Source organism: Musca vetustissima, unplaced genomic scaffold (genome assembly GCF_032173495.1).
Source record: "Musca vetustissima isolate MV318-11 ecotype Yass unplaced genomic scaffold, APGP_CSIRO_Mvet_v1 utg25798, whole genome shotgun sequence".
In the NCBI taxonomy this organism is placed as follows: domain Eukaryota; kingdom Metazoa; phylum Arthropoda; class Insecta; order Diptera; family Muscidae; genus Musca; species Musca vetustissima.
In genome coordinates this window covers 34,674-56,081 of record NW_026886352.1, presented here as the reverse complement: position 1 = coordinate 56,081, position 21,408 = coordinate 34,674, and the positions used below count along the sequence as shown (strand labels likewise).

Sequence of the window (21,408 nt, the reverse complement as noted above, 5' to 3'; positions counted from 1 at the left end):
TTATTCTCATTTGTGCGCATTTTTGTAGATAGCAGTAAGACTTATCATCCTTTTTGAAAAATTTTCAGGAATTATTATAGTGCTAACATATTACTACCATCAAATTTATTTTCCCCAAAAACACAATTTAATTCACTGCCTACATTATACTTCAATTTATGATTCTTTTGATTCATTAATTACCCAAACCACTAAAAATCCATTAAATTGTGTCCTCTGAAAGACGTTTCATACTAATTACATAATTCCATCATTTCTTTCTCCCTATTTTCAGATAAATATGTGAAGAGACCACCACGAAAGGCCTACGGCCGTTTGAGTGCTGACTCTGATGATGCTTCCTCGGCGAAACACAAAATTGATGATCCTTTTGAGGAAATCGATAATTTTGAAATGATAACACCCACAAATGGCAATACGGGTACGACGACGACAGCCAGCCAAAATGGCTGCCATCTACATCATCACAACGGTCATCATTCAGCCGCGACAAATGAGGATGATTGTGGCGGTGGGGGAGTGGGTGATAGTTGCTGTGATGCTGCTTGCCATGGTGTTGTCGACAGTGATTGTAGCCTGTGTGGTGGCAATGGCTTACAAAATTCTTGCCTTGCAGGCTCAAACATCAACGATGGCGGCGGTGGTGGTGGTGGCCACTGTACCGCAGCTGATTGTCAAGGAAATTATGCCGATAGTAATTTATGTGAATACAACATGAATAACTTGTGTGGCGATGGTGTTGGCAGCAGTGGCGCAAAAGTAACCTCAAGTTCGACCGCATCCCGTCTCAGCAGCAAGGAACTCAATGAAAACACAATAAACCGCTTACAGTCGATGGCAATGTCAGACGATGATGACTATGGTAAGTAAATTTTGTTGATGGTGGTTTCTCTACGACCTTCGGAAAAATTTGAATATCGTATTTTTACAATAACGTCAAAATCGTGCATTGCATTTTAATGAAAAATTGTGGAGTATTCAATGGGATTTTCTTTTCTGTTCATTGTGGCGAAAACACTTCATGGCCTTGGTGGCATTTTGCCATTTGATAGTCTTAAAAGAAAAATCATCATTTGGACAACTTTAAGTGCCAAGACTTTGTTGAGTATCATTAATGGGCATTAAAGCTCAGTCATTCATTTGGCCATAAGTACTTAAACGATGACACAACAAAGTGGTTAGCATCCAGATTAACTTATAATTGTATTATATGTAGAAGAAGAAAGTCAAATAAATATAAAAATATTAATGTGTTTGAAAGCCAATAGAAACTTTATCAGTAATGAAAAGAACTTCAAGGCAAAAGTTTTACTTAATGAGATAAACACTAAAATACAGGGATGAATGAACTTGTGGTTTCAAACGTAAACGTAAATAAAATACATGTAAAATAAAGATTGAACGTTGACATTATGTATGAAACTAAATACACTTCATTGTAGAATTAATATTGACTGAATCGGACAAACTTGGGAGTTTGGTTCAAAAACTACGTAAAATCTGACACCAAACACTTATTGGTGCTATATCTACATCTGACCCGATTTCAGGGAAACTTCACACACTTGTTTGGACTCAACTACGTTATGGAAAATTTCGTCCCAATCGGACAAACCTTGGTAGTTTATTTTGCAGTTTTCTTAAAATCGACGAAAATATATATTAGAGCTATATCTAATTCCGAACCGATTTCTACTAATCATAACACACGTTATTCTAGATTCAATTCTGTAAAATATGCAACATTTTGTATCAATCGGATAAATCTTGGGAGTTTGGTGCGCCATCTACTTATAATCTTACTAGAATATATTAGGTTAGGGAAAAATAAATCCATTATTATATTTTATTTAATATGGCGGATGCATTAAAACTTCCCAACCGAGTTCCCGAAATTTCTGGCGTGTTACTGCACATGTGTGTGGTCTAGCCATGTCCTGGTGGAACGCGACACCTCTCTTGTTGGCCAATTCAGGCCGTTCCTGGTCAATTACTAACCTCAAACGGTCCAGTTGTTGACAGTAGAAATCAAAATTTAGGAACTTATAATAAATAATCAACTTTCAGTCCCACCAAATTCATAGCAGAACCTTCCTGGCCGTTAGTCCTGGTTTGGCCACCGTTTGAGGTACTTCACCGCTCTTTGACCAAGATCGTTTTCGCACAGGGTTATCGTATGTGATCCATATCTCATCTCCAGTCACCATCCGTTTATGAAATGGGTCCATCTTATTCCATTTACCAAGGCTTCGCAAATAGAAATTCGATTCATCCTATTTTTTATACCCTTCACCACACTATGGTACAGGGTATTATATCTTTGTGCATATGTTTGTAACAGGCAAAAGGAATCGAGAATGACCCATGGTTCCTTTTGAGAATATGCATAGAATCACTTTCTGGGTCGATTTACGCATGTCCGTCCGTCCATGTATTTTTGTGAACAAAGTACAGGTCGCATTTATGATCCGATTTAGATGAAATTTGGCACAGTTAACTTATTTGGCCCAAGGGCGAACCCTATTGAAATTGGGGAAAATCGGTTCAGATTTAGATATAGCTCCCATATACATTTGCGTCCGATTTAATGTACATGGTCCACCAAAGCCCCTTAATTTCTCTCAATTTGCACGATATTTGGCACCGCGTACTGAAGTAAGCCTAGAATGGTGCACCAAAGTCCCAAATTATGCTTCGATTTGCACGAAATTTTGCACAGCGTACTGATTTAAGAGTAGAATGATGTGTGTTAAGTTTCGGGAAATCGGTTCAGATTTAGAAATAGCTCCCATATATATTTTCGTCCGACTTAAGGGAACCCCTCCCATTCTCGATTTTAATTTTTCAAGATTTTCAATGGGCTGGTAAATCAATACCAATGCTTGTTAAGGTTTGTAACTTTGCACATATAGAATTTAAGATTTAAAAGAGAAGAAAAATAATTTACAACAAAATTTTGTTATTGTTTTTTGTAATTAAAGAAAAGTCCTTATTTTTGATGGCGGGCATGATAACTCCTCACTGGAACATCGGAATCCGAAAATTCCAACGGTGTTAGAAAGAGTACACGTCTGCCTCTCGTATGAACTAGGATTATTGACTTCGCTCTAAAATTAACAAAATGGCGCACCTTTGAAAAAATATTTTTGGAAAATCGCCGATTTTTTACCAAAAACCAAGTTAAAAAATAAGGAAGATCTTCACCGATTGGCTTTATCCTAGTTCATACGAGAGCTATACACTCCCAGAGAAACGTTGCAAAAATTTGGAACCGATTGGATTATTAGTTTTTGAGTTATCGTGCCCGCCATTCGCAAACAAATGTTTAGAGAAAAACGCGTTAAAAGTTTGAGAAGCCCTTCAGCCGTCACTTGATGCTGACACAATAAATCGGCTATATCTTCAAGAGTTCTTGAGATTTTCACTTGAAATTTTGTAGAGACATTCTTTAATCAGTGTAGATTCGAATTTTGTCAAAAAAAATTTTGACCCCGAGAATGGGGGGTCCCCTTAATGTAAAAGGTGCACCAAAGACCCTATTTATTCTTCGATTTGCACGAAATTTGGCATAGCGTAATGATTTGAGTCTAGAATAATGTGTGCTATGTTTCGTGAAAATCCGTTCAGATTTATATATACCCCTCTTTATATTTCGTCTGATTAAATGAAAATGGTACACCAAAGTCCGAATATATTTTTCGATTTGCACGAAGTTTGACATAGCGTACTGAATTGAGTCTAGAATGATGTGTGCTAAGTTTTGTGAAGATCCGTAAAAAATTAGATATAGCTCCCATATATATTTTCGTCCGATTTTACATAAATGGTGCACCACATTCCTAGTGTTTGTCCGATTATCAACGAGACGGTCATCAGCATTTTTAATATTGGAGGAAGAAGTAGCTGATAACAATGAAAAAAAAAATAAGAAAACAAAAGCAACATTGGGTTCCGCCTTTTCTTTTGGAAGGTGATGGTGTGTATGTTTCTTTTAGGGAGCGATTAAAACGGAATGATCCCGAACTATACAAAAACTTTGCACGAATGTCACCAGACGATTTTGATGATTTGCTTGAACTAGTCTCCCCATTAATAGAAAAGGCCAATACTAATATTAGGGAATATATATGGGAATTAGGGAATCTATAGACAATAACATTGAGATTTTTAGCGACTGGGGACAGCTATGCAAGTCTGACGTTCTCTTACCATCTCATATTAATTTATTAATTATAATTTAATTCATTGTCACTTGTCGCAATAAAAATGTGTAAATAAAAATATATGATATGCATTGATCAAAAGAATGAACATGCTGTCAAAATATTTCTAGTCATCAATATTGCCAGATGCGATTTTGATGCCTATTTACACGGCATCAATAACATCTTCAAAATTTTTGTTCAATAAATTTTGATCAATAAATGTTGAAGAAATTTAGCTGTTTACACGAGTTTGAAGCATTTTGAAGACAAATTTTGAAGAAAACTTCAGTCGTGTAAATGAAGCTTTACAAAATTTGAAAATCTTTACGCTCTTTACGAGGTCGATAATCAACTATGTTTGGATAAATGCATTCTTTAGCAAAATGTAAATAATTTTGTTTTGAAGGTACCAGTAGTAGTGGAATGGATACTTAAAATCGAGTATGCATGAAGGTACCAGTAGTAGTGGACCGATTCCAACTCGATCATAAATATTTTATCGTCGCAAAGTGTTTATACCCTCATTAGCCATAAAGCTTAGGGTTGGGTTATACATAACCGCGATTTGATATATTCTGTTTTCAATTTTCTAACGCTACTAACCCAAACAGTATCATATAAAGTAATATAAATATTCCATTTTCATTTCAGATGAATCTCTTACCTGTAATGTATGCGATCGGGCATTTCATTGTCATCGACAATTGGCATCACATCAACAAAAGAAACGACATTTTGGGTGAGTTATCGGCACAACTTTATTATTTTTATTTGCTCTAAATTTCCTAATAATTTAATATCATTTATTATTTCCCCATCTACAGCTGCAGCGGTTGCGATAGTTTGTTCCCCTCCCTAATGCTGTTGGAACATCACAAGGAGGAATTTGAGCATTGGAGTGATGATGAAATAAGTCGACGGGTCTGCTGTCGTCGAAATCGTGGTGATGATTACTTTACCGATACCGATTCATTTACCAGTGATGCTGAAAGTGAAGATTTAGAAAGGCTGTTATAAATTAAAGATTAATGCAAAAATAACGAGAACTATGAGATATTCGTATTTTCTACTAAGAAACTAAACCATATCTATAACGAAATTAGCTACTCAGTATTTTTTCTTCTTGTGTTTTATAAATATTTAGCTTCAGGTGAGGCAAAAATTAGTGTAACCTGTAAAATAATGTGAATTTATATTTTTTGTAAGAAAAAAACTGTAGCATTAGAGCTATATTTTTGGAGTACATAAAGTTTCCTATAATTAACCTAAATAAAAGATAAGAGAATGTATGATATTTAAAAATAGTTTAATTGTTCAGGTTGTTGATAAAAAAATGATAAATATTTTTTTGCAGAGAAAATAAACGCTAAGAGAGGAATGTGGGACGTGAAATCACTTCGATTGGTAAAATTCTTCAAAGAAAACCTTGATGTTATTTTTGTTTTTTGTTTGTTGCATGTAGAAAATCTGACAATGTTGCACATCATGATATATTTTCCGAACAAAAAACATTTTCGAAAATCAAGTGTATAGGTCAAGTCCTTCTGATACTCAGTTACTCCAAAAGGTCACTGTTAATATCCCACATTCCTTTCTGATGTTGATCTATCTTACAGATTTGTATGATTTTATTTTAAATGTATTTTTCTTAGAATATTTTGATATATATTTATTTAGAAGAACAAAACAAAACAATCTGTCAGCATATCAAAAATCCCCAATGGAAAACTACAGCATTTTAAGTAATTTGAAAAAAATTCTCAACACAGTATTGCAAAAAATATTTGGTCAGAGACCAATTAGTTTCTTCAATTTTTGTTTGTAAAGATGCTTAGTTTGAATACTGCAAATGCAACAACAACAAAACCCGCCCCTACCCACCCAAATCAATCCAAGCAACCAAACAAATTCCTCAAGCGTAGTTTTAATGTAAACAATATACATATATAGACGTGTGTGTACAAATATTATATAAATATACATATATCTAAATCTAAATACAATTACTAACTAAAATTTATATAGTAATTTATATTTAAGGTTAATCGTTAGAGTCAATCCCAAGCTAAGTCAAGGATAAATGAAGCCAAAAAGAAAATGACATAATTGCAATTTTATCTTTTGTTTCATTAATACATACAATCATAATCATTTATCTACAGAGTAAATATGTAGTGTTATACAATGTATGTATATATAATTACCTACCCAATTTATGTAAGATTACTTAATAACACATCCAACAGTATATGTATGTATTTAAATACACAAATATAACAACAATTTATGAACGTGAAAAATATATATGTCCAAATAAATACTATATAGTTTGATAAAACAGAAAATAAATATATTTTAAAAGAAACATTGTTTTACTTATTTTGTTCGATAAATATGATACGATGAGTTACAGATTCTCAGGTTGTCCCAGTCAGATGGGGTAGACTACTCATATATGACACCTTTCACCAATTTGGGTACATACAAGAGATGTAATATTTCATATTTTATAAAATTATCAGATATGTTTCAAGACTTTTCAAATGATCAACTATTTCTGTTTGGGTATAACACAGACTTCCCAAGTCGGATATACTGCATTCTTTACATTTAACTTAAAAAACGAAATTTAAACCAATAAGAAAAGTTGAAAAGTCGGACGGGGCCGACCATACGATTGGAAAAAAATACCAGCAGCTCCTCCATAGGAAGAAGAACTCCCCTGCAGCTCTTTCACAAAAAGAAGAATACCTGCAACTATTCCACAGAGAAATGAATACCTACAACTCTCATATAGGAAGAAAAATACATCCAGCTTTCCTATTGGAAGAAATTTAGATGCAGCTCTCCTATAGGAAGAAAAATACATCCACGTTTTCCACAGGAAGAAGAATACCTGCAACTCTGCCACATGAAGAAAAATACCTGCAGCGCTTCCGCTGGAAGAAGAACACCTGCACTTTTTTCACAAGAAGAAAAATACCTGCAGAAAAATACCTCCAGCTCTCCTATAGGAAAAAAAATATCTCCAGCTCTTTCAAAGGAAGAAGAATACCATCAGTTCTTCCATATGAAGAAAACTCCTACAGCTCTTCCATAGGAAAGAGAATACCCGGAGATCTTCCAGAGGAAGAAGACTTCTGCAGCTCTTGCACAGAAAGAGGAATGCCTGCAACTCTTTTAAAGGAAAAGTAATACATGCAGCTCTTACATAGGAAGAAGAATACCGGCAGCTATTCCGCAGGAAGAAGACTCCTGCAGCTCTTCCACAGGAAGATGAATAACTGCAGCTTTTTCAAATGAAGTATAATACCTGCAGCTCTTCCATAGGAAGAATAATACCCGGAGATCTTCCACAGGAAGAAGACTCCTGCAGCTCTTGCACAGAAAGAGGAATGTCTGCAACTCTTTTAAAGGAAAAGTAATATCTGCAGTTCTTACATAAGAAGAAGAATACCTGCAGCTCTTCCGCAGGAAGATAAATAACTGCAGCTCGTATAGGAAAAGGATCATCTGCAATTCTTCCACAGAAATAATAAAATCTGCAGCTCTTCCTCAGGAAGATGAATACCTGCAGCTCTTCCAAAGGAAGAAGACTCCTGCAGCTCTACAACAGAAAGAGAAATTCCTGCAGCTTTTTCAAAGGAAGTATACTACCTTCAGCTCTTCCATTCTGAGCCTGTGTAATATTTCGTGATTGTTGCCCCCTCTTGCCCGATTAGAGGTCAATAGCACCTCTTCCATACACTGACATATTTCCCGAATATGTGATGTTCGGCTTATAATTGTAGAATCAAAAAAAAACTGAATTTTCGGTCCACTTCATCCAAAAATTATTATCATCAACGGAAATTGTAGGCGTTGTCCTTGACCATAACTGGAACCTCATAGAACATTTCATAGCGATCAGCGCTATATTTCCTCTAATATGGTAATGTTTTATTAAATAATATCTGAATACGTAAGCATCGGTAAATATTTACGTGTAATTCCCACATCCGAGTACATACGACAATATAATTGGTATCAATTTAAAGGCCAACCACTCCTCTTAGATATACTATCAACTTCTCGGCTCTATGTCCTTCAGGAGTAAATATATACGCTATAGAATACACATTTTGTAATTTTTCACAGAAAAATCAGGATCCATTTGACCCGCTAAATATTCACCACTCTTTATGAAAACAGGCATGCTTATCCTTTGGTCCAATCTCCTTCTCCATGTAAAATTGATGATGTTCGGGCCATAATTGCGGCCTCTGGAGGGACCAGAAAACCCGACAAAAATTAAGTATTTGGTCCATTTGATTCTATAAATATTAACCGATCTTTACCAAAAACAATAGACGTCTTCATTAGCCCGAACCCATGATACATGCAAAATTTCGTGAAGATTGGTCCATAACTGTGACCATAACTGTACGGACGCAAGGATACACATATTTAGATCAACTCAGCTGGTCGAGATATGACGATAGGTATACTTAAAGGTGGGTCTAGGACCAATATTTCGCGGCGTTACAAACACTTGGGGCTGCACAAAGCTGTAATACCCTGACAACATAGTTGTGGAGGGTATAAAAAATCACGCCTTTGATGGTTGCTAAAAACATTCTTTAAACCAGTAAGGAAAGTAGTAAAGTCGGACTGGGCCGACTATATGATACCCTTCACCACTTTGGGTATATTCTACATATGTATCCGAAAAGTCGTCGCCTTTTTGAAGGAATTTTGACATGAAATTGAACGAACTTAAATATGTGATTTTTATGTCTTTCTGGAACCTATGCTAAATTTTATTTCATTTGGGCAAGTTTAGAGTCGATTGCGCACAGTGGATCAGATTTGTGTAAATCTATTTAAAGCAAACTTGAAACACGCTATTCGATATGCTGCACAGTTTAAAATTTAATCTCAATCAGACACCTACGCTATCCCAAAATTCGTGCAAATCGAATGATTTTCAGGGACTTTGATGCAGCATTTACCTAACATCGGGCGAAACTATATATGACTTAATGGTGATGCAACGTTCCTGTTCATCCTTACGGGTATCGGTGAAACGAGTTTCACCAGCCTTGGCACCAGCAATAATACCAGCTTTGGAAACCAAAGAATCGGTCAAGGTGGATTTACCATGATCGACGTGAGCAATAAATTTGAACCGATTTTCATGAAACTTAGCACACATCATTCTAGACTTAATTTAGTACGCTATACCAAAATTCATGTCAATCAAAGGATTAGCAGGGACTTTGGTGCACCATTTACCTAAAATCGGGCGAAACTATATATGGAAGCTATATCTAAATCTGAACCGATTTTCAGGAAACTTGGTACACGTCATTCTAGACTTAATTCAATACACTATGTAAAAATTCGTGCAAATTAACTAATTTTCAGGGACTTTGGTGCACCATTTACCTAAAATCGGGGGAAACTATATATGGAAGCTATATCTAAATTTGAACCGATTTTCACGAAACTTAGCACACATCATTCTAGACCTAATTCAGTAGGCTATACCAAATTCCATACAATCGAATATATAGGGACTTTGTTACACTATTAAACTTAAATCGGGCGAAACTGTATATGAGAGCTAAACCGATTTTCAGAAAACTTAGCACACGTCATTCTAGACTTAATTCAATACGCTATGCCAAAATTCATGGAAATCCAACGGTTTTCAGGGACTTTGGTGCACCATTTACCTAAAATCGGGAGCTATATCTAAATCTGAACCGATTTTCACGAAACTTAGCACACATTATTCTAGACCTAATTCAGTAGGCTATAACAAATTTCGTGCAAATCGAAAGATATATAGGGACTTTGGTACCCCATTTACATGAAATCGGACGAGACTATATATGGGAGCTATATCAAAATCTGAACCGATTTCAAATATTTCAATAGGGTTCGTCCTTGAGCCAAATAAGTGACATGTGCCAAATTTCATCCAAATCGGATCATAAATGCGAACTGTACTTTGTTCACAAAAATACATGGACGGTCAGACGGACGGACGGACATGCATAAATCGACTCAGAAAGTTATTCTATGCATATTCTCAAAAGGAACCATGGGTCTTTCTCGATTATTTTTGCCTGTTACAAACATATGCACAATAAAAATACATACTTTTGATGATTACTAAAAAATCGACGCTTTTGATTAAAATTGTTTACGAAAGTTCCAGTAACATGTTTTATTCACCCCTATTCTGTATGTCGTCGTCGACACGAAACGACGTCGAAGATAGTCGTCTTTTGCAAATTGGTATTCCCTATGTCGTTGTCGACATTTATCGATAACTATTGAAACATTTTTGGTATTCCGTAACAATGTGTGACGACGACGATGTCGAAGATTTCTTCGTCATAGTTTTTGTTAACGACTGAAGCGTTTGAACATTTTTTTTTTTTTTTTGAAATTAAAAAAAACAACATGACCGGACAAGAACAGGATATATCATTCTAGAATCTATTCAATACTTAATACAAAATAAAGTGTAAATCAAGAAAAATATATGGGATCTATATATAAATCTAAATCGATTTTGACCAATGTCAAAAGGACTCGTCTATGTGGAAATAAAATTTCATCCCAATTGGATGTATTTTTTCCAAATTTCATCCCGTTTGGATCATAATGGTGGCATGTAACTTGTTTAAAATAATACATGAATGGAGGGACATGCATAAATCGACTGAAAAATAATTCTATGTACATACTATATACTAAAAAGTAACTATGGGTCTATCTCGTTTCTTTTTGGTCGTTGCAAACACATTTACCAAGACATAATGCCCTGTGACACAGTGCGGTGAAGGATACAAACACATTTTTGCCCAAAAATATGCAACAAAATTTTTGTTTTTATTGATATTATCGATAAATAGTCGACATCGTCGCATGAGTGTTACAGAATACCAAATCAGTGTCGAAGTGATGTCGATGTCGATGCGAAGTGATGTCGAAAGAGAAACGTCGTGGACAACGACGACGACATACGGAATAGGGGTGATTATCTTTTATATCATCTGTTATATGTCTATAACTGTTATACTTATATGTTAATTTTGGTCTAGACATCCACCACGTATTCATTATAGCACTCCAAACCTTCATCTGGTGGTTGTTGTCAATGCTACATGAATTCTAATAATAACGATGTGGCAACACATGAATGACAATTATTTTCTTATTTCTAAACCCACACGTAAAAGTACCATATCGGTCACTATTTCAATAATAAATGTGTGGTAACAAAATTAATGTATAAAAGATTATAACAGTATCAACTAATTCATTATGTATGCCAGTTATGTATTATATATATGACAGAAAAAAGTTTAATAATAAAATCGTGTCATATTGGGACTTTATTCAGATTGACAATTTTAGCTGTCATATTGTGTTCTAGGTTGTCCGCTTGTAAAGAGCCCTATGGCGAACAACTTGTCGGAAAGTAATATGTATTTTCTTCAATTTTATGGATGTTCAATTTACTTTTTTGTCAGATTTTTATATAAAATCGGGTAATACTTTTATGTTATACTTTTGGCTGGAGCGTTCTCAATTGTATATAACCATTATGCGAACACAACATGTACGACTATTACGTGTTGTTTGGTTTGTTTTTTTTAATATATTTAATTTTTCCATTAATTTTTAATTCACATTTCCAAATTTATTCCGGTCAACAGCAACTCTTAATAAATTAGTACTTGATTATGTAGGTGTTAAAAGTATATATTTTAATTTGCAAAACTGATTTAATTTATACAGTTCATTCAATTTTTCACAAAATAATTAATAAATTAAAAAAATCGGTAATTAGTTATATTTGTTTTCAAATAATACTTTTATGGACCAATATTTAACAAAATGTGACAATTTGAATAATGAACGTTTAAGCGTCGAAAAGGCAATGTTTCATTATGACGTGTTTGGTATTGGAATTTTAATCGATTCAAATATACACGCAACTGAAATGTTGTCAATATTATTCATTTTAAAGCACAGAGGCGGAGCTGTTGATAGGAGTATAATAAGTGTTGCTTAAATCAATGATTTTCTGCATACAATTGAATTTTCTGCATACAATTTTCTGCATCTCAGAATCTCAAATACGGCAATTTAGTTCATTAACATAACCACCGAGTGAACACTATGCTTCATCGATGAAGAACATTTTGTTCAAAAAATTCCTGGATAAGATGGGACATATCGGTTCACTCCTAGTATCTTTCCAAAAATGGTTCACCAAAAAAAAAATTCTAAGATGGGGTCTTTAAGGCAACCTAATATTTATAGATTTATGACTAGATATCGACATAGCCAGACTTCTTATCTATCGAATGATACCAATTCTATTACTATACACCAAGTATTTCAAATGTTTTTCTACAAAACCTTAAATTTTTCATTATTAATTTCTCTTTCGAGATGAGCTACATGATCGGAGTTGCAATGAAAAGGAACGCCAGAGAGATACTACATTCCCACCACTATGCGACGCGTTTCGCCGTTGGTAAATCTGAACCGATTTTTTCAATTTCAATAGGGTTCGTCCTTGGGCCAAATAAGTGACCTATGCCAAATTTCATCCAATTCGGATAATAAATGCGACCTGTACTTTGTTTACAATTTAACATGGACAGACGGACATGCGTAAATCGACTCAGAAAGTGATTCTATGCATATTCTCAAAAGGAACCATGGGTCTATCTCGATTATTTTTGCCTGTTACAAACATATGCACAAAGACATAATACCCTGTACCACAGTGTGGTGAAGGGTATAAAAACATTTACATGAATGATCCTTCGCCCTAAAAAGGCATAAAAACAAAACTTAAATTTTTCGTTTTTGCCATTTCGATCTACTAAATTAATAGATGGCGTACCAGTCACAAAATTGCTAGGTAAGGAAAAATCAAGATATTGGTAAAATTCAAATAACTTTAAAATGGATTGAGGTATTTTAAAAAATCTAACGATTAATTAAAGCTTCAAGGACTTCTTTCGATATAAAATTTGTTTGTTTAAGAGAATTCCATTGAAAGTTTTATATAAATTCTTGACATTCTTTTTTAACGAAATATTATGATCGGAATTTTACCTCGCAGATAATCGGTAAGTTTTAAGATGCTTACATTTCAAATTTTCCAAAAAAATCACAATTCGTTCAAAAGTTATTTACATATTATGAATGCTTTGATTTTCCTGATAATTTGGCGACCATAACGCCATCTAAATTAAATTGTCCCTTTTAATCTTGATTTAAAAAATAAATTTTCTATAATAAAGAAAAAAAATATACATTTGATAGTTTGAGGGTCTTAGCCGTATTTTCTAAACCATGTAGCTGTAATTCGTCATTCCAGGTTCATGGAGGTTAGAAAAAAACTGCTTCCCAAAAAATTATCAGATTTATACCCTCAGCCTAATGGTTAATGAACGTTGCTACGACAAAAATGTGTCTCATTGGTTTTATACCCATGTTTCTTTGGAGTCGATTTACAAATTTCCGTACGTCTGTCTGATCGACTGGTGTGCACGATAACAATCGAAGATAGCAACCAATTTCACATCGAATTTGAATTTTATAGACAAATTTTATATGTAGGTCCAAATTCTGAATTAATCACATTTTCGATATTTTGAAGGCCAAAATATTCAATATCGGTCCATGTTTGGATTTTCATATATTCCTACAAATATGTAGGAAAATAGTCCCATCTTTAAGTATACCGATCGTCATATCTCGACTAGCTGAGTCCGTCGTAGACATATGTGCCCGTCCATCTGTCTGTCCATTATAATTTGTAAATTAAGTAGAATGGGTTGTGGACAATGGGATCTTCATTCTTTTTTGTGAAAATTGGTTAATATTTAGCGGATGAAATAGACCAAATTCTTAATTTTGCCTGCTTTTCTGGTCGCTCCAGAGGCCGCAATTATAGGACGAACATCACGAAATTTTGCGCACAGAATGGGGGTCGGACCAAAGAATAAACATGCCTGTTTTGATAAAGACCGGTCATTATTTAGCGGTTCAAATGGATCCTGACTTTGTGTGAAAAATGACAAAATTTGTATTCTATGGCGTATATATTTACTTCTGAAGGACATAGACCCGAGAAGTTTATAGTATGTCCAAGATCACGAAATATTGGCCAGGATCGGAATATACGTCCGTAGAAAGTTAGAGTAAAGGGTATCGCATGGTCGACCCCGTCCGACTTTACTGCTCCGCTCACTGGTATACATTAGGTTCTTGGAGGGTGAGCAATATTTCTCAGGAAAATTTTCAATATAAGCCCAGGTTGTGACGTAGCACCCATATAAAAGTTCCCCCTCATTGGTGTAATTCGTCATTCCAGGTTTTTGGAGGGTGAAAAATATGCTTCCCAATGTTGGTCAATGTTTATAAATTTAAATGACATAAAAATATAATATTAATATCAGTGATCGGAATTTCATTATTAATAAAATTCACCTAACTACGCCACTGCTTAAAATAACCTGTTACCGGTGTTATTTTATTGTTTGCTTACATTAACCGAAACCTTTTATGTGGTCTATGGCCGAAATTGGTAATAAAATGAAAACAAAATTCCATTCACAAAAAAATAAAAAAAAAATTAAAAGAGAGTTCAACCTTGATCTTGTAATGTACAACTTTTTGTATCATCATGCTCATTAGCATATTAATTAATGATGGCACAATCGTTTATGAGGGGGCTCTTTGGGTCAATGCATCTTCTAAATCCAAGTCATATAAATAAAAACGAAAGTCATGATGCTGGACAGAGACATTCGACAATCAACAACAGTTGCAAAGAAACGAATTGTGTCACAACAGTGAGTGACAATTTGAGTGATTTTCTTGAAGCGTGGTTTTGACAGACAAATAGAGGCAGTACTACTTCACAAGAGGTGAAGTACCCATCAGCCGGTAAACAAAACAAACAAGTCAACGAGGAAGTTATAGTGGTGGATACAAGAGCTTGAGTGGATACTTGAAAGAAAAAACAACTAAAATGTTCAAAATCAAGTGTTTGCGTTTGGTATGTAATTTTGTTGTTGCTGCTTCTGCTTTTCTGCTTAAGTGATTTGCATAAATTTATTTAAATTTTATTTTCTTTTATGATCACATCATTATAGATTATGTGTTGTATATTAAGTTTGTCTTTCGCAACTGCAGCAGTACAACAATATGTTCAATATCCCGTCCAACAACGACAAGTTGTGTTGCGTCCACAAACATATGCGACACAGCATGTTGTTCAACGCCAGGTGTACGCACAACCCCCACCTCAACCCGTTCATGTGCAAAGTGCTTCTGTGCCTAAGAATCTCGTTTATGTTTTAGTTCAAGAGCCTCAACAAGCCGCCGCTCGTCCAATACAACAGCAGGCTAGCCATCATGTCTATCGTCGAGTGTATCAGCAAGCCGCACCACAGTATGTAACTTATAATCAGCCGGCCAGCCCTCAAGTCTATCAGAATACGGCACCACGTTATGTTACCTATACCCAACCGGCAGCCACTGCTCAAGTCTATCAGAAACCAGAAGTTCGTTATGTTACCTATAACCAACCAGCTGATGCTGAAAGAATTAAAGCTCAAATTATTCAACAATACGGAGCTAATACTCAATTCGTATACGCCGGTTAAGGTTTTGAATTTGCATTCAATAAAATTAGCATTAGCCGTTAAGTTATTGTTCAGAAGTCTGCTTTAGATCGACAATGTTTTGTTTTCTTTTTTTTCGTTTGTGTTGTATTGTAATTAATTAGTATGCAATTGATGGTTTCTATTTAACAGAGATGTCATTCGGTTTAGTGTTGTAGTTTGGAAAAGGGCCAAGTAAAATTATGAACTAAAATTTATGACAAGGAAATTATAAAATCTGGTTTAAATAAAATTTTCGATTTGGTATATAACAAAAACTACAGTAAATTTGTTGTTTATTAATTAAATCGTCGACTATATGAGACTAGGGTTATGACTTTTGGATTTTTCTTTCTCAAAAACGATTTAAAATAATAGAAATGAATGAGCTAAACTAAGGCTTAATGACTAAACTAAGACATATTCAGTTTAATTAATTAAAAAGGTCACGCTAAATACACTTTGAAATTGAAATTAATAACTCGAATATGTTGTTTAGTAAATAATTCGAACGAATCTGAAAGTTCAACATAATAGAAAATTTATATTGAATTTATTGATTTAGTAACATTATACAGATTAAATTGAGAACATTCTTTGAGGACCCCACCTAAAATCTAATGAGGAACTTTTCTGTAGAATATTGCGAGGATGAAAGATCTCATTTTGTGATAATTAAGGTCCGGTTCAATAAATTAAAGACGAAGAGGAAACCCAATGAAATGTTATACAAAAAATTTCTCATTCGATTCTATTTCCGAAATGTTATCTTAAAAGATGCATACAACAGCTACAAATCGAGATATGAAGCAATCTCTTCATGTGAACTGGGGTCGCCAGTATATATATTTTTTTATTTTTTGTGAATGTGCTCTTAAAAGCCGAATATCCACTTTATAAGAGTACGCCAAAATTGGTGTCGTTGCATGAAATAATCTACAAGCATTAAAGGACGAACCCTATTGAAATTGGGAAACATCGGTTCAGATTTAGATATAGCTCCCATATATAATTTCGTCCGATTAAATTTAAATAGTTCACCAAAGTACTTATATATCTTTCGATTTGTACGAAATTTGGCAAAGCGTACTAAATAAAGTTTAGAGTGATGTTTGTTAAGTTTCGCGAAATCAGTTCAGATTTATATAGTGCACCAAAGTCCCTTTTTATCCTTCGATTTGCACAAAATTTGGCATAGCGTACTAAATTGAGTCTAGAATGATGAGAGGTGAGTTTTAGATTTCGATATAGCTCCCATATATATTTTCGTCCGATTTTAGGTAAATGTTGCACCAACGTCCCTACATATCCTTCGATTTGCACGAAATTTGGCATAGCGTACTAAATTAAGTCTAGAAAGATGTGTGGTAAGTCTCGGAAAAGTCGGTTCAGATTTCGATATAGCTCATATATCTTTTCGTCCGATTTTATGAAAATGGTGCACCAAAGTCCTTATAAATCCTTGGATTATCACGAAATTTGGCATAGCGTACTGAATGAAGTCTAGAGTGATGTGTGTTAAGTTTCGTGAAAATCGGTTCAGAGTTAGATATAGCTCCCATATATGTTTTCGTCCGATTTTATGTAAATGGTGCACAAAAGTTCCTTATATTCTTCGATTTGCACGAAGGTGCACCAAAGTCCTTATAAATCCTTGGATTTTCACGAAATTTGGCATAGCGTACTGAATGAAGTCTAGAGTGATGTGTGCTAAGTTTCGTGAAAATCGGTTCAGAGTTCGATATAGCTCATAAATCTTTTCGTCCGATTTTATGTAAATGGTGCACCAAAGTTCCTTGTATTCTTCAATTTGCACGAAGTTTGATATATTGTACTGAATTGAGTCTAGAATGATGTGTGATAAGTTTCGGAAAAATCGGTTCAGATTTCGATATAGCGCCCATGTATACATATATATTCGTCCGATTTTACATAAATGGTGTACCTAATGTTTGTCCGATTAAAACGAAATTTTGCACAACGTATCAAATTAGGACATAACGTTATTGCGTTGTGTTGAAATTGGTGCAGATGCAGCCATAGTTTTCATATTTATTTTGAACCAGTGTCTGATTGAGTTTAAATTTTTAACAGTGCGTCGTACCGAATATCAATTTAGCTTTAAGTTGTTTTCCATAAATTTGTCCTATGGTACGCAGACCACTCTTAATCTACCCGAATGAAATTAAATTTATCATAGGTCGCATAAAGACATGATTATGTTCCTTCGAGGGATCATTGACATGCAATTGTAAGGATACATATGGGCACTTCCGCAGTCACTTACACGACATTCAGAGGCAAAATCAAATTTTAAATCTTAAATAAATCGAAAACAATTACATTTTTACAATTCTCCTTTAATACTTTTTTGTAGAACTTTAGGAGTACTATCAGTGGTAAAAAAAATGAGACGGGTTCTAATGTACCAATTCTGTTTAGTTGGAGTCCCTAGACCACGAAAATACCTTTGGTTTTTCTGGGTCTCTTCGAAAATTAATTTTATAACGGTAAATGTAGAGAAAAACGTGGCTTCATAGATTTTTCAATTTGAAACTCGAATAACTTCTTTCATTTCTTATGGATTTATATTATATTTTTTTCTTTCGAAGAGTAGAATTCCTTTCAAACAAAATAAATACTTGGTAAATCGGTTGAGGATTGGCTGAGTTACAGCGGTTGAAATGTGAAAAATACGCAAAAAAGACAAAATTTATTATTCTTCGGACTGTACGATGAAATTATGATATCAAGCCGTATAGATATTATTATATAACGGAGAAGAAAATTAAATAAGCTTTCGAAAATGAGAAAAATCATTAAATCGGTTAAAAATGGATGACTTATACACATTTTTGTATCGATTTTATGCATATTCTCCAAAGGAAATATGGGTATACCTCGTTTCCTTTTGTCTGTTACAAACATAATATGGAAATGCCCCCCAGTGGGGAGTTTTGGTCAAGGCTTGGCACTTTTGAACGGCATGGTTTTTTACAGTTTTATGTTCAAATATATATGTATTCTAATCATACACACAGAAATGAATTTATTTATTAAAAAATATATACAAAAATGTTCGAAAATTAAAAAAAAATCCGATCAAAATTTGTTAAAACCTAAATTGACATAAAAACAAAAATTAATATATAATTTCATAGTCTTATTAGCCAATTTGAAATTTTTAGAAATCATAAAAACAAAAAATGGGTATGTTCAAATGTGCCCCACCTGTGGCATTTTACGCAAATTTATAATAACTTTTTTGTAGTAAATATATATGAAGGAAAATACAAAAGTTATGTTTGAAATGATTGTTGGAATGCAAAAAAATTGTTCAACGAAAATCAAAAGAAAAAATTTTACAATGACACTGCGAAAACATGGTCACCCATGTATATTTTGTCGACAACTGAAAGAGCTAGCCAAAGTGGTTTACGCAGATAGAGAACAATATTCCCATATACAAAAAAGTGGTTGCGGGTCGGAAAATTTTTAAACCTAGATTTTATGAGCGCTGTTCAAAGGTGCCCCACGATGAAAGGTGCCCCCTATCCCCGTGCCTTTATAAGATCTGCCCGTTACAAAATAGTTTTAAAAAACCAGTGAGCGGAGCAGTATAGTCGGACGGGGCCGACCATATGATACCCTACACAACTACCACGAAAATCACACTTTCGGCGGTTCTATATTCTGAGCCTGGGCAATATTTCGTGAAATTTGCACCCTTTTTACAGATTATAGATCAACAACTCCTATTTCTAAGCCTTGCATATTTTCCAAAATGTTTTTTTCTTGGAGAGAATTTTTACGCCATAGAATAAATTTGATTTGACCCTCCGAACATTGACCGATCATCATCTAAAAAGCCGCTCTAAGTATTTGGTCAGATCCCCTTCACCTTGTAACATATATGATGTTCTGTATATAATAATTGGCTCTAAAGCGACTAGAAAATCTGACAAAATTAAAGTTTTCGGTTCATTGCACCCCCTGAATGAAATCTCAACTTCACCGAAAACTATAAACGTCGTCCTTGACCATAATCGGAACTTCATGTACGATTTCAAAGCGATCAGCGAGACATTTCCGTCCTCTAATGGAGTAATAGTAATAAAATGCACATAGTCACCTTTACTTAATTACGTATAACTCCCGCATCGGAGTACATACAGCCATATAATTGGTATCAATTTGAAGGTCAACAACTCATCTTGGACATACTATCAACATCTCGAGTATATGTCCTTCAGGAGCAAGTATATACGTCCCAGAATAAAAATTTTGTAATTTTTCACACAAAAGTCAGGGTCCATTTGACCCGCTAAATATTGACCGATCTTTATCAAAACAGGTATGCTTATTCTTAGCCCCGATCCCCTTCTCCATGTAAAATTTCACGATGTTCGCGCCGTAATTGCGGCCTCTGGAGCGACCAGAAAAACCGACAAAAATTTTGTATTTGGTCCATTTCATCCCCTAAATATTAACCGATCTTTATCAAAAACAATAGGGGTCTTCATTGGCCAGAACCCATCCTACATGCAAAATTTCGTGAAGATTGGTCCATAACTGTGGCCTGTATCGTGTTTACAAATTATAATGGACAGACGGACGGACGGACGGACGGACGGACGGACGGACACACATGTCTAGATCGACTCAGCTAGTCGAGATATGACGATCGGTATACTTAAAGGTGGGTCTAGGACCAATATTTCGCGGCGTTACAAACTTTTGGGGCTGCACAAAGCTATAATACCCTGACAACATAGTTGTGTAGGGTATAATTAGGCAAGAAAACAGTATAGTCGAAATACGACAAAACATTTAGCAAAAGAACAGACAATTCAATCTTAGGCAAAAAAAAGTGTCTTTATTTAATTTGAACCTACACTAATTCAAGAATGTCCCTATAAAATTTCAATCGAAAATCTCTACAAATTTTGTTAATTTTTGACCGAAGTCAATAATCCTAGTTGATACGAGAGCCAGACGCGTACTCTTTCTAACACAGAGGGAATCTTCGGATTCCAATGTTCCAGTCAAGAGTTATCATGCCCGCCATTAAAAATTAGGACTTTTTGATCACAAAAAAAAAAAAACAACAGCAACAAATTTTTGTAAATTATTTTTTTCCATTTTAAATCTTTAAATATATATGTGAGAAGGTGCAAACCTTAACAAGCATTGGTATTCATTTACCAGCCCATTGAAAATCTTGAAAATGTAAAGTCGAGAATGTAAATATTCTGTTTTATTAAGATATTATTTTTTCAGTTTTTGAAAGCAAATGACTAACATCTTCATTGCTTCAAAGTTGGAATGTTACGTATAATTATAAGCCTACATATTCTCCAATTATCTTCTTAACAAGAAAAATATTCTATTCTTGCATACTTTATACATTATTGTTATTATTTATACGATCTAATTATTTCAAACACTTGGAACTTTGAAAGTCCCACACAAAAAAATATATATTTGTTTTAATTCTGGTACATTTTTTCTCA

General features: G+C 34.4%; 1 protein-coding gene across 1 annotated transcript; it reads left to right on the top strand.

Annotated features, from left to right (window-relative positions):
* Positions 1–274: 274 nt before the first annotated feature.
* Positions 275–5,222, top strand: LOC133333845 (uncharacterized; the record flags this gene model as incomplete). The annotated part of the gene is made up of 3 exons (XM_061542156.1): positions 275–862; positions 4,857–4,944; positions 5,030–5,222. Coding segments are annotated over 3 exons (869 nt in total), but the record flags the coding sequence as incomplete, so codon positions are not given.
* Positions 5,223–21,408: the final 16,186 nt, after the last annotated feature.